The 13,311-nt window shown below is 43.0% G+C and overlaps 1 protein-coding gene across 1 annotated transcript; it reads right to left on the bottom strand.

The window, feature by feature from the left end:
* Window positions 1-211: 211 nt before the first annotated feature.
* LOC127328636 (uncharacterized) lies at window positions 212-592 on the bottom strand. Its single transcript, XM_051355223.1, has one exon. The coding sequence runs from the start codon at window positions 590-592 to the stop codon at window positions 212-214; it is 381 nt and encodes a 126-aa protein (XP_051211183.1).
* Window positions 593-13,311: the final 12,719 nt, after the last annotated feature.

The raw sequence follows: 13,311 nt of genomic DNA, 5'->3' as shown, positions 1-13,311 counted from the left end.
GGTCATTGTGCCGAGATTTCACCAACTGCCATATAGCATTGGTGAAAGGCCGGTGTTTGCAAAGATGGTCGGCGGTTTCCAGCGCATGGGGACACAACGGGCATACAAGGTCGTGTGGCCATCCCTTGATGGCCAGCATGTCAGCAGTCAAAAGCTTTTTGTGAAGGGCAAGCTAGGCGAAGAGCTTGCACTTTGGCTCAGCGTGTGAAGCCTAGATCTTGCTGGCGATAAACTTGGAGTGACAGCCCAAGAACTGTGCATGGTAGTCTGAGCTTGCGTTGTATGCCCCGTCCGTGGTCAGACACCAGGCGATGGTGTCAGGCTGCGTGGGCGTGAGAGTCACTTCCTGCAGTGCATCCCGAATCTCGATGTATTGTGAAAGTTGCACCGGCATCCTTAACCTTGGGACAGACCTAATCCAGTTATTGTCAGTAGCTCCTTTAGCAACAGTGCGATCCTTCCTCGTGTCGATTTTGAAGCGATCTGGTGCCCAAAGGCTAAGGGGCCCCTTGGCACACCAATTATCATGCCAGAAAGATGTTGTTTCCCCATCTCCAAGGGTGATCTTGGTGGAATCCATAAAGAGCACCATGTCGATGGCATCACAGGGAAGCTTGGAGTCGGCCCATGAGTGTTGTGGATCAGTTCATTGGAGCCAAAGCCATCGTAGGCGTAGTGCACGGCCGGATCTCTTAAGATCGAGCATCCCAAGATCTTTTGGCCTGTTGATACGTTGCAAATGTATCTATAATTTTTGATGTTCCATGCTTGTTTTACACCAATTGTTATATGTTTTGTTTACACTTCGTGGCATTATTATGCATTTTTTTGAACTAACCTATTTTTGTATTTCAGAAAATTTGTTCTAGAAATATTCTCGGAATTGGAAGAAACAAAAGCCGAAGTTCATATTTTTCTGTCACGAAGACGGAGTCCAAAGGGGAGACGGAGAAGAGGCGGGATGCGGCCACACCACCCCTAGCCCTAGGCGTGACCCCCTAGCCGCGCCTAGGCATGGTGTGGGCCCCCGCGAGCCCACCGACATCGCCCTTTCTCCTATATATTGCTCTCGATGCGAAAATCCTAAATAAACCAGCCTCCATCCACGTAAAGTTCTGTAGCTCCGCCGCCATCGAAGACAAGTTTTGGAGCGCAGAAATCTCTGTTCCGACACCCTGCCGAGATGGGGAATTGCCCCCGGAGCCATCTCCATCGACTCCACCGCCATCTTCATCGTTGTTGCTGACTCCCGTGATGAGGAGGCAGTGATTCTCCCCCGAGGTTGGGGGCTTTACCGATAGCTATGTGGTTTATCTCTCTCCCATGGTGTGATCTTTATGTGATCATGAGCTTTGTAATCTAGTTTAATAATTAGATGTTACTATTCATCTATTATGCCACTTAACAGAAACTAGATGTTGTTCTACAAACCTCTGCACTTGGAGACCCAACACTGTCTACAAGAATAGAAGCGTGCGTAGACATCAAGCTCTTTTTTGGCGCCGTTGCCGGGAGGTAAGGTAAAAGGTACTCACGTCCTCTAGCTACTAAGCTATCTTCTAGTACGTGTGCGAGTGCTCGAAGTTATTTCCTTTAGATTCTGCAATTATATCTTTTTGTTTCTTGTTTTTATTTTCACTAGTTAGGTTTAATGGAAAACAACAACAAAATTAGAGAGCTTTATAGTATTTATCTTGAGTTAGGACATGAGGTGTTTGAAGAGAAAATTAAAAAAAAACTATGGAACTTTATTTGCATGATAATAGCAATGTTATTAGTATGAATTCTTTGAACACCATTATTGCTAATGCTATGGAAAATTCTAAGCTTGGGAAACTAGTTTTTATGAAAATGGTCTTTTTAGTTCCCCAGCTTTAGAGGAGAAAATTTTCTATTATGATACTATACATTCAATATATGATGATTACAATGATGAATATGATATTTTCAGTCCATCTACTATTGAGGAGAAAATTAATTGTAATTACAATATGCCTCCTATATTTGATGATTATGGTGATGAGAATAATAATGATAGCTATTTTGTTGAATTTTCTCCCACTATAATCAATAAGAATGACTATGCTTATATGGGGAGTAATAATTATTTTATGCATGTGGCTCATGGAGAGTGGATTTGGTGTTCAGGGGGGTACGTGAGCATGCGTTCGTTACCGTTGGATGCATATCAGCACCGTTGGATCAACTAACAGCCGTTAAAACGTCCGTTTGTGCTGCCCACACCACCACGTCCTCGACGACACCGTCCGCGGCCGAATCCACCACGCCATGCCGCACTACCTCTCCAAATCCTTCCTTCGCCTCGCATCCTCTCCAAATCGCAGCGTTCCAATCCATGGCGTCGATTGAGAATGCCTCCTCCGATTTGGCCTGCTCACCCATCTGATTCCTGCATTCGATTTGGGGAAACAAATAGGCAGAACAGAGAAGAAGCTCTCTCCACCACGCGCTGTTGTTTCGTCTTCGTCCGGAGAACGAGCTCCTCGAGGCGGCGCGCCGCGCCGACACCGGGGACTCCCCTCACCACCTGCGCCTCCGGGGCACCCTCCCCTCCTCCACGCCGCCGCGCTCCTCCGGGAGGCGCTCCTGCAGCGCCTGCCGCCCACCGCCGCGGCCGTGACGGACGAGCTCCTCGAGGCGGCGCGCCGCACCGACGCCGGGGCTCCCCCGCCACCTGCGCCTCCGGGGCACCCTCCCCTCCTCCACAGCACGCACTGCTCCTTAGCCCCGGCCTCCCCTACCTCGCCGGCCCTAGCCTCCCCTACCACCGCGCCTTCTCCTCCCCCACCCGCCGCATTTGGGGCTCGATGTGGAGGAGCCGCGTCGGGCGGGCTCAAATCGAGTCAACGGGGGACCGGTGGGCGGCCATGGCGGCTCAAATCGCCATCGTCCCTCTTGGGTGAGCAAGGAGGCCGGGGCGGAGGGAACCAGGGGAGGGTGCGGCGGCTCGCAGGGGCATGGACCGGTGCGGCCGGCACGGCGGCGAGCGCTCGCAGGCGAGTCGTGGGAATCAGGAACGGCGCGCGGCGGAAATTAGGTAGCCGCTCCAGTCGACTCCGATTTGGCCTCCTCCCGCTCCCGATTTGGCCTCTGGGCACTTTCCTTCATCCACGAAGAGGCGTTGTGGGGCTTCGACGCGAACGAATTCCTCCCGGAGCTGTTTGTGGCGAGGACTCATGGCGGGTCCGTGTTCTTCCTGGAGCAGTATATTGCCACGTGCGCTCTCCACCTGCACAGCGGACGCGGCGTCGGGGACATTCGTGGTCTCAACGCGGCGCCGCGCGAGTTTGATGTCGCCAGTCAAGGCGATGCCGGAGGATGCCCGACCGAGGAGAAGCCGAATCGCGATCCTCAATTCGCACGCTAACGGCAGAACAAGCGGAGTTAGACACGTGTCGGGTAGTAAGCGCGTGCTCACGTACCCATGTGATCACCGAGCTTCATCCGGTGGCTCATGATAGGAATGTTTTATGTGATAGTTATATTATTAATTTTATTCATGATGCTACTGAAAATTATTATGAGAGAGGAAAATATGGTTTTATGTATCTCAATAATATTAAGTTTCACCTTGATGACCCACAAGTATAGGGGATCGCAACATTTTTCGAGGGAAGTAAAACCCAATTTATTGATTCGACACAAGGGGAGCCAAAGAATATTTGTAAGCCTTAACAGCGGAGTTGTCAATTCAGCTGCACCTGGAAACAGACTTGCTCGCAAGAGTTTATCAGTAGTAACAGTTTTATAAGCGATGGCGATAGTGAAATATAAGCGACGATGTAACAAAGACAGCAGTAGTGATTATAGTAAACAGCAGGATTAAAATACTGTAGGCACAGGGATGGATGAACGGGCGTTGCATGGATGAGAGAAACTCATGTAACAATCAAGGTAGGGCATTTGCAGATAATAATAAAACAGTATCCAAGTACGAAACAATCCATAGGCATGTGTTCCATAAATAGTCGTACGTGCTCGCAATGAGAAACTTGCACAACATCTTTTGTCCTACCAGCCGGTGGCAGCCGGGCCTCTAGGGAATCTACTGGAAATTAAGGTACTCCTTTTAATAGAGCACCGGAACAAAGCATTAACACTCCATGAACACATGTGATCCTCATATCACCGCCTTCCCCTTCGGCTGTCCCAATTTCTGTCACTTTGGGGCCTCGGGTTCCGGACAACAATACGTGTATACAACTTGCAGGTAAGATCATGAAGAAATGAATATCATCATGAATTGATAACATGTTCAGATCTGAGATCATGGCACTCGGGCCCTAGTGACAAGCATTAAGCATAACAAGTTGCTACAATATCATAAAAGTACCAATTACGGACACTAGGCACTATGCCCTAACAATCTTATGCTATTACATGACCAATCTCATCCAATCCCTACCATCCCCTTCAGCCTACAACGGGGAAATTACTCACACATGGATGGAAACATGGGTGGTCAGTCGATGGAGAGGCGTGGGTGGTGATGTTGGCGTTGATCTAGTCCAATTCCCCGTCCGGCGGAGTGCCGAACGGAGTTTCGGTCCCGAGACGAGTTTCGCGATGGAGGCGGTGTTACGGATGTCTTCGGCGATTTCGTCTAACCCCCGTGCGTTTGTAGCTCGACGCCCTTAAGTCGTCCAGAGGGGGCACTGGGCTGCCCGAGGCGCCGCCACCATAGGCCGGCGCGGCCCGGGGCCTGCGCGCCGCTGGTGGGGTGGCTGCCTCATGGCCCCCTCCTTACGGTCTTCGGCTCCGTTATTCTTCTGTGAAAATAGGCCCATTGGAATTAATCCCGGGGATTTTCCTGAAAGTTGAGTTTCTGCACAAAAACGAGACACCAGAGCAATTCTGCTGAAAACAGCGTTAGTCCGTGTTAGTTGTATCCAAAATACACAAATTAGAGGCAAAACAATAGCAAAAGTGTTCGGGAAAGTAGATACGTTTTGGACGTATCACACCTCTTTATGTTGAAAATTTTGAAGTTGCACTTGTTTTGCTTTCCTATGCTTTTTTGCTTTGTGCTTTCATGACTTGTTTCTTTACAAGATTATTTTTCATAAGAAGTGAGTCAGACTTAAATTTGTTTTATAGTTTCTTCGTGATGCTCTCTTTTACTTGAATTTATATTTCTTATGTGAGCCTCTTCTCAAACTATTTTACCTAGCTGAAAGGCGTTAAAAACACTCTTGGGAGATAACTCATGTTTTATTTTTGTAATTTTTCGTTTGTTGAGTCGTGGAACTTGTTACCTCGATAAAAACCTCTCTTTATCCTTTTTATTTCTTTTTTGTGCCAAGAATAACCTCTAATAGAAAGAAGGTAAGATTTGGGGAAGTTGCTGTCCCGAAATAGATTCTATGCTGCCACCAAAAAATTATTACTATCAGCCAGAACGTCATATTGATCTGAAAATTGTTTAGCACCTGCCCCGGGTTATTATCTAACTTTCATTAGTTTTTCACTTTTCGATTTGAGCAACAGAGGATTTTCGAAAAAAATCGATCTTTACATGTTGTTCCGTTTTGACAGATTTCTGCCACTATTTGCATTTGCCTCTTAATCTTTTTCTTTTTGAGTTATTTTGAGAGAAATATCTTTTAAAAGAAGTTGCTGCAGTAGGTAATGTTCTAATGGATGTTTGACTTTTGTTCAAACTGAACCAAAGTGGATTTATTATCTTGAATATAGTAATGTTGCTAATGAAAACGGTGTGAAGTTTTGTATGAAGGAAGTTTTCAAGTGTAGGAAGAGAAGAATGATGTGATGAGATGAAGGATGGACAAAATCTCAAGCTTGGGGATGCCCATGTCACCCCAAGAAATATCCAAGATGTACAAGCGTCAAAGTTTGGAGATGCCCAAGGCATCCCCTTTTTCATCAAAAAATATCAGGTCATCTTTCAAGACACTATATTTTTATTGCTTCATATACTATGTGTTGTTTTTGGAGCGTCTTTATTTTTTTTAGTTTCCTTTTCTTTTGTTTGCTGTAATCAACTTGGTTGGATCCTAATATTTTTTTGTGGGAGAGAGACACGCTCCGTTTTTTCATGTGAATACTCGTATTTTTCACTTATATTTATTGAGTAGCTATTGCAATGCTTTTAACTCCTGTTTTTCATGCATCTCTTGTTTAGAGCTTGTTAGTTTTCTTTAGTTAGGTATGATTATCTCTCTGGTCTTTATTGATAAATTATTATGAGAGTTGTTTCAAAAAAAGTTGGTTGGTGTTGGAGAAGGGTAAAATATTTCATGCTTACAGTGGTGCAAAAGGAAGCTTGTTTAGACTGAGGCTTAGACTTTAACATGTCATGTTAGATATTATTTTAATTATATGCTTAGTAGTTATTGTTGTAGCATGACTTGTCTCAAATAGCTGAGAGTGCTTAATGTGTCATTGAAAGAATCATGTGTTGTTTTAATCATACAAAAGCATAATATTGTGGTATTCTCCTTTAAATATTTTATTTCGGTTGACTTGGCGCATGCTTACACCATGTTATGACTACAAACCAGTCACCTCAAGCCTCTATGATCATTTATCTTTTGACTTGTAATATCACTTTATGCTTTGATTAATAATGTTTTGTCGCTATGCATGATTATGGCCATTATTGCTCTCTTAGTTGGTCGCTCCCAGTCTCTTGCTAGCCTTCATCTGTACTGAGTATGAGCTCTACTCGTGCATCCAACTCCCAAAAAACCCAAAGTTTGACAAATATGTCCACCATACCTACCTATATGGGGTATTTCACCGCCACTCCAAAGTAAATTGCTTGTGTGCTACCTTTAAAACCTTGAAAAGCTATTACATATTTTGTGTTCCTGTTTTAGCTCATGAGGAAGTGTTGGATGCTTTATTGTCTCTTTCATGTTTATTTGGCTTCACACCTTGACTAGCATACATAATGTGCTAGTCCCTAATATTAAAAAAAAGAGCAGGCAAACGGGTGCCCAGCCCACTAAATATAAAATAATCAAATAAATCTCTTAACACTATGGGTTTGAGAAATCATGAACTTAGCTTGTTCAAACAAAGGAGAAGAGGAACTTTATTGTTCTCTCTATGGGAGCCACTCTTGAATCCATTAAACATGAAAGGATGATAAATCATTTGATGCCATTCGTTGACATAGATATACATACCTCTCAAAATTATATGTTCAATACATCTATTTATTCAAATAAAAAGCTCTAGCACATGAGTAATCCCTGCTTCCCTCTGCGAATGAATTTTCTTTTAGTTTTATGTTGAGTCTTCATCTTCTAACTTTTTGCACCAATTAAGAGAACATAGTTGTCATTCTGAGTATAATGTGCATAGTCCCAAAATTTATTATTGATTGATCCATTATTATGTTATTGCTTGTTCTCAAACTATTTGTATCTAGTCACCCTTTGAACTTTAAAGGTATCCTGACATTTATGTTTTGCTATTCCATGAAGGACAAGATGATCAATACCATTGTGCTATGTTTTATCTATGTTCGAAACAAACAAATAGCTTTCAATGTATTATTATTCATGATCTTTTGTTTGTGTTACTTTTCATGTTGTAACATAGTTGCTAAGTTATATTGTTAGAATTTTATCCATCATGCCTATGTTTAGAGTACTTTGATCTCAGCTTGCAATTATTTTACAATAACTTGATCAAGAGGTTGTTGGTTGCATGTCACCTCAAAAATTATCTTGTTATCACTTACCTACTCGAGGACGAGCAGGAGTTAAGCTTGGGGATGCTGATACGTTGCAAACGTATCTATAATTTTTATGCTCGATGCTTGTTTTACACCAATTGCTATATTTTTTGTTTACACTTCGTGGCATTTTTATGCAATTTTGGAACTAACCTATTAACAACATGCCACAGTGCCAGTTCATGTTTTCTGTTATTTTTGTGTTTCAGAAAAGTTGTTCTGAAAATATTCTCGGAATTGGACGAAACAAAAGCCGAAGTTCCTATTTATCTGTCACAATGACGGAGTCGAAAGGGGAGACAGAGAAGAGCCGGGAGGCGGCCACACCACCCCTAGGCACGGCCCCCTGGCCACGCCTGGCCACGCCTATGGGTGGTGTGGCCCCCTAGGCCCCGGGCGCCCACCGATATCGCGCTATCGCCTATATTTCTCCCGACATGAAAACCCTAAATCAATCAGCCTCCATCCACGTAAAGTTTTGTAGCTCCGCCGTCATCGAAGACAAGTTTCGAGGGACATAAATCTCTGTTCTGGCACCCTGCCGGGACGGGGAATTGCCCCCGGAGCCATCTTCATCGACTCCACCGCCATGTTCATCGCTGTTGCTGACTCCCATGATGAGGAGGGAGTAGTTCTCCCCCGGGACCGAGGGCTTTACCGGTAGCTATGTGGTTTATCTCTCTCTCCCATGGTGTGATCTTTATGTGATCATCAGCTTTGTAATCTAGTTGAATAAGTAGATGTTACTCTTCATCTATTATGCTACTCAAATGGTTTTATGAATGTGATCTCCGGAGACACCTTGTCCCACGGTGTGAAGGTGACAGTGTGCGCACTGTGTGTGGCTCTTAGGCTAAAGATTACAGAAATACTTATCATGAGTTATAATTTGTGTTGGATGTCTCTATGAAATTATGGTGTTTGTTAGTACTATCTTTGGATGCTCAAAGTGACATAGTGGGGTGTCCCTAGGTATGGAATGCAAACTTTAAGGTGTGCTTTTGCAGTCCTACGCGGTGAATTGGTGTTCGTTATTCAACCGGAGAGTGGTTCAGAGTAGCATAGTGAAGAGATGATATTTATGTATTAAATTATGATATCATTATTGAGAGTGTCCACTAGTTAAATTAAGATCCCTAGGACTTGTTTCTAAGCATTGAAACATAGTTTACAACCAGTTCTGCTACATGTTTGTTTGCTGCCTTTTTTATTTGAGATTGTAATTACCCCTTATAATCATACATATTACTTGTATTTCACTATCTCTTCGCTGAACTAGTGCACCTATACACCTGACAAGTGTATTGAGTGTGTTGAGGACACAAGAGACTTCTTGTATCTTAATTATAGGGTTGCTTGAGAGGGATATCTTTGACCTCTACCTCCTTGAGTTCTATAAACCTTGAGTGATTCACTTAAGGGAAACTTGTTATTCTACAAACCTCTGCACATGTAGGCCCAACACTGTCTACAAGAATAGAAGCGTGCGTAGACATCAAGCTCTTTTCTTGCGCCGTTTCTGGGAGGTAAGGTAAAAGGTACTAACGTCACCTAGCTACTAAGCTATCTTCTAGTACTGTTGCTGGTGTGTGAATGCTCGAAGTTATTTCCTTTAGATTCTGCAATTATATATCTTTGTTTCTTATTTTTATTTTCACTAGTTAGGTTTAATGGAAAATAACAAAAAAATTAGACAGCTTTATAGTATTTATCTTGAGTTAGGACATGAGGTGTTTGAAGAGAAAATTAAAAAAAACCTATGAAACTTTACTTGCATGCTAATATCAATGTTATTAGTATGAATTCTTTGATCACCATTATTGCTAATGCTATGGAAAATTCTAAGCTTGGGGAAGCTAATTTTTATGAAAAATGATCTTTTTACTTCCCCAGCTTTAGAGGAGAAAATTTGCTATGATAATACTATACCTTCAATATATTATGATTACAATGATGAATATGATATTTTCGGTCCACCTACTATTGAGGAGAAAATTAATTATGATTACAATATGCCTCCTATATTTGATGATTATGGTGATGACAATAATAATGATAGCTATTTTGTTGAATTTGCTCCCACTACAATTAATAAGAATGACTATGCTTATGTGTGGAGTAATAATTATTTTATGCATGTGGTTCATGGTAAGAATGTTTTATGTCATAGTTATATTATTAATTTTATTCTTGATGCTACTTGAAGTTATTATGAGAGAAAACATGTTTTATGTATCTCAACAATATTAAGTTTCATCTCTTTATGTTGAAAATTTTGAAACACTTGTTTTGCTTTCCTATGCTTGTTGCTTTGTGCCTCCATGACTTATTTGTTTACAAGATTATTTTTCATAGGAATTGGGTTAGACTTAAATTTATTTTATATTTACTTCGTGATGCTCTCTTTTACTTCAATTCATATTTCTTATGTGAGCATCTTCTCAAAGTATTGTGCCTAGCTGAAAGACGTTAAAGAAAAACACTATTGGAAGATAACTCATGTTTTATTTCTGTAATTTTTCTTTTATTGAGTCTTGGAAGTTGTTACCTCCGTAACAACCTCTCTTTATCCTATGAAAAACTATAAGCAGATCAAGGCAAATTTTAAAGCAGAAAAACCACTGTAATTTTTAATTTGTTGGGTTTTGGCTTTAAGATAGCTCAAGACAAACTTCTAACAAACAGATCAAGGCAATTCATCTTATGAAGCAGATCAAGGCAATATATCTATAAACAGATCAAGACAATTTATCTTACTAAACAATTGAGAAAAAGGTTTTATTCCCCCTGATTTTTGCACTTTGGACAACTAAATAAGGTTGCAAAATTTGGGGCGTTACAGAAGACGTCCTCGGGCGTCATCATTGTCACTCCTTCACGAGCCAGCGACTCCAACTTCACCTTAGATGGCCGCCAACGAGACCCTCGCCGCAAACGACATCGGAGCCCATGTCAGCCTATGCCAAACAGTTGACCCCAAGCATGTCTAGGAGGAGGCAGCTCCGACTTCAACCATGGTCTTCGTAGGAGAAAATTGCACACCTTGCACCAAAGAAATCCACGCACCAAACAAGTGGCCTCGTTGCCACAAGTGAGGTGAGGTTCTTGCTCATGATCATCATTACTAGAGTATAAAGAACGGAACTTTATTGATGATGATGTTCCATGCGTCAAAAAATATCTTGCGGAAAATTTATCTCCTATACATGTATGCAGAAATGAAAAATCTATGTTCCAAACAAGTGTTTTAGTGCTAAGAGATCGAAGTGGATTGAAGAAGTGGATTGGGTGAGGTGGGTGTTTTCACCAAATTCCCTTGAAATTATATCCAGGAAAACACCTGTCGAACAAAGGCTGCAGGGACGCCAAGTGCCAACGAGTTCATCGAGCGTGATCGTGACTGGTTGTGTGACCAACAACCAAATACAATACGCCCGGAAAACGACGTGCATACCGCGGAACGTACGTACGTGGTCGCGAGCAGATCGAGCGGTTGCTATATCACGTACGCAGCCAGATTGATTCGTCGTCGCCGCACGGCCGCTCCAACCAACCAATGACGAGGAGTGGGTCGTCGCCGCGACGCACGAGCGTCGAGCGGAGTGGAGGAATAATTTAGAAAAGGCTCCGCCACCCGTCGGTCGGTGCTCGCCGAAATCCAACAGAAAACGCGTATACGTACATGCAGATCGCCGTTCGGCGCGCCTGCAGCTAGCTGTGGACGATAGCGGCGTGCGTTCGTTCGCCGGACAAACGCACATGCATGCGCGGCCACCAGGTCCCATGCGTCCGACCTCCGTCGTCCACCAAACCGGCGCGGTTGTCCTGTCAAGCACGCGCGGGGACACGGCGCGACCATCAACTTGTGTGAGTTCCTTTTTTTTAAAAAAAAGTATATTTTAAAACTAAATTCGTAGAGGTTCAATGTTAAATTTACTAGGAAAATTGCCCGTGCGTTGCACCGAGACAAACAAATACTCAAACACGCTCCAGCAAGCCATTCGATGTTGGGCTTGCTACAGGAGAATAAGTATATATTTTTTGCCCCAGAAAAGAAAATAGTTAGAAATAAACATGATATGTTACATCACAAGAGAGTCATGTAATTAGTTACCAACAATACATATGATGTACTACCGCTATCCATAAATAGATGTCTTAATCTAAGACATCTATTTATGGACAGCGAGAGTATATAATTTCATTCTTGACAATAGGAATAAATCATTCAATAACTAAAGTTTGGTCAATTAATAGTATCAAGGAACCGCAAAATTTGAAAAATCTTTCAGAATACCCAACTCTTTGCACTTCTTATGTGCTCATGAAGTAAAATACGAATATCCTTACTTTAATATCTAGAGCATGAATCTATTGTCCCTTATCCTTGTCTTAAAACTGCTTTGCAACAGGAATAAAAGCCAAGGGTCGGTCTTAGACACACCAGAGTCCAACTTTGACTTCTCATGCTACCGTAAAAAAAGAGATAGTTCTTTCTTAGCGGTTATCTTCCCACCCACAAAAACATACTATCTTGTTTCATTTACTATGTACCTGGCCTTGTGGTGGTACTGAGATATATATGTTGTCTTGACATAGACCACCTCTTTGGTGCTGATTAGCACTTATCATTACTTCTTGATGTCCCTGGTCAGACCATCCTTGAATTTGCAGTACAGTGTGACTTCCATATCATTGGCCTCATCCAATTTGTACATCTCACCACCGGCATTTGTTTGACAAAGCCGATCGCTTCATTCATGATGATCTCATCGTGGCTAAGCAAAGATCGTTAGATTACATTCTTATATGTGCTCGCGACTTAATCTACACGACTACATGTTATGTTTTTCTATTTGCTGCATCTGATTGCCCCAAGCTTGGCACGTCCTTTTGTTTTTGTTTGTAATATAAAACACGTGCCTTGTCTGCAATGGCCGAGCTAGCCTCGGATTGCAGCTCTCCATGACAATTGAGTCTTTTTTTTTTGAACTTCAGACAACTCTATTTAAACAATAAGAACACGGTCTTCTACAATTACAGGAACGAGAAAGGAGGGAGGATATCTATATCTATACCTAATAATAAAGGAGCTAACGTTTCCTTGATTTCGTCCGTAAAAGTGCGCTTTGGTCCAACCCACTTTACGTTTTCCTACCTCCTCATCGGATGCCCGTTTGCTGCTTCGTGTTCCTAAAGGAAACCTCCCGCTGAAGAATTATTAGCACAGCTTTCCGTCCATCGGAACCTTCCCCAACTGAATCCATCACAAAGTCCAGGTCCGTCCCGAGTTCCTGACCCCTAGATTTCTTCAATAAATGACGCACACCGCCCATGATCTCCTCGATTCCTCGCTAGCCAGGAGAGGAGCGTCGTCTTGGGCTGGCTGGGATTGGAACGCTTCCACACCGTAGCGACGCAGGCAGTAGTGGCTGAGTGGCTTTACAACATGAGGTTGACGAGGTGGGCGGCTGGGCCGGCGAGGTTCCATAGCGCATCGGGGAACTGCCTGTAGAGGTGATTCCTCTATAGGTTGAGCTGCTCGACGGCTGGTGGAATTAGGCGGGTCAGCTGATTCATGAAGA

The sequence above is a fragment of the Lolium perenne genome, chromosome 2 (assembly GCF_019359855.2).
Source record: "Lolium perenne isolate Kyuss_39 chromosome 2, Kyuss_2.0, whole genome shotgun sequence".
Taxonomy (NCBI): Eukaryota; Viridiplantae; Streptophyta; class Magnoliopsida; order Poales; family Poaceae; genus Lolium; species Lolium perenne.
Note: the sequence above shows the minus strand (reverse complement) of the source record. Positions and strands in the feature narration are given on the sequence as shown.

Bases quoted from the DNA above. Each gene is read 5' to 3' on its own strand.
- LOC127328636 (XM_051355223.1), bottom strand. From the start codon at position 592: ATGGTGCTCTTTATGGATTCCACCAAGATCACCCTTGGAGATGGGGAA.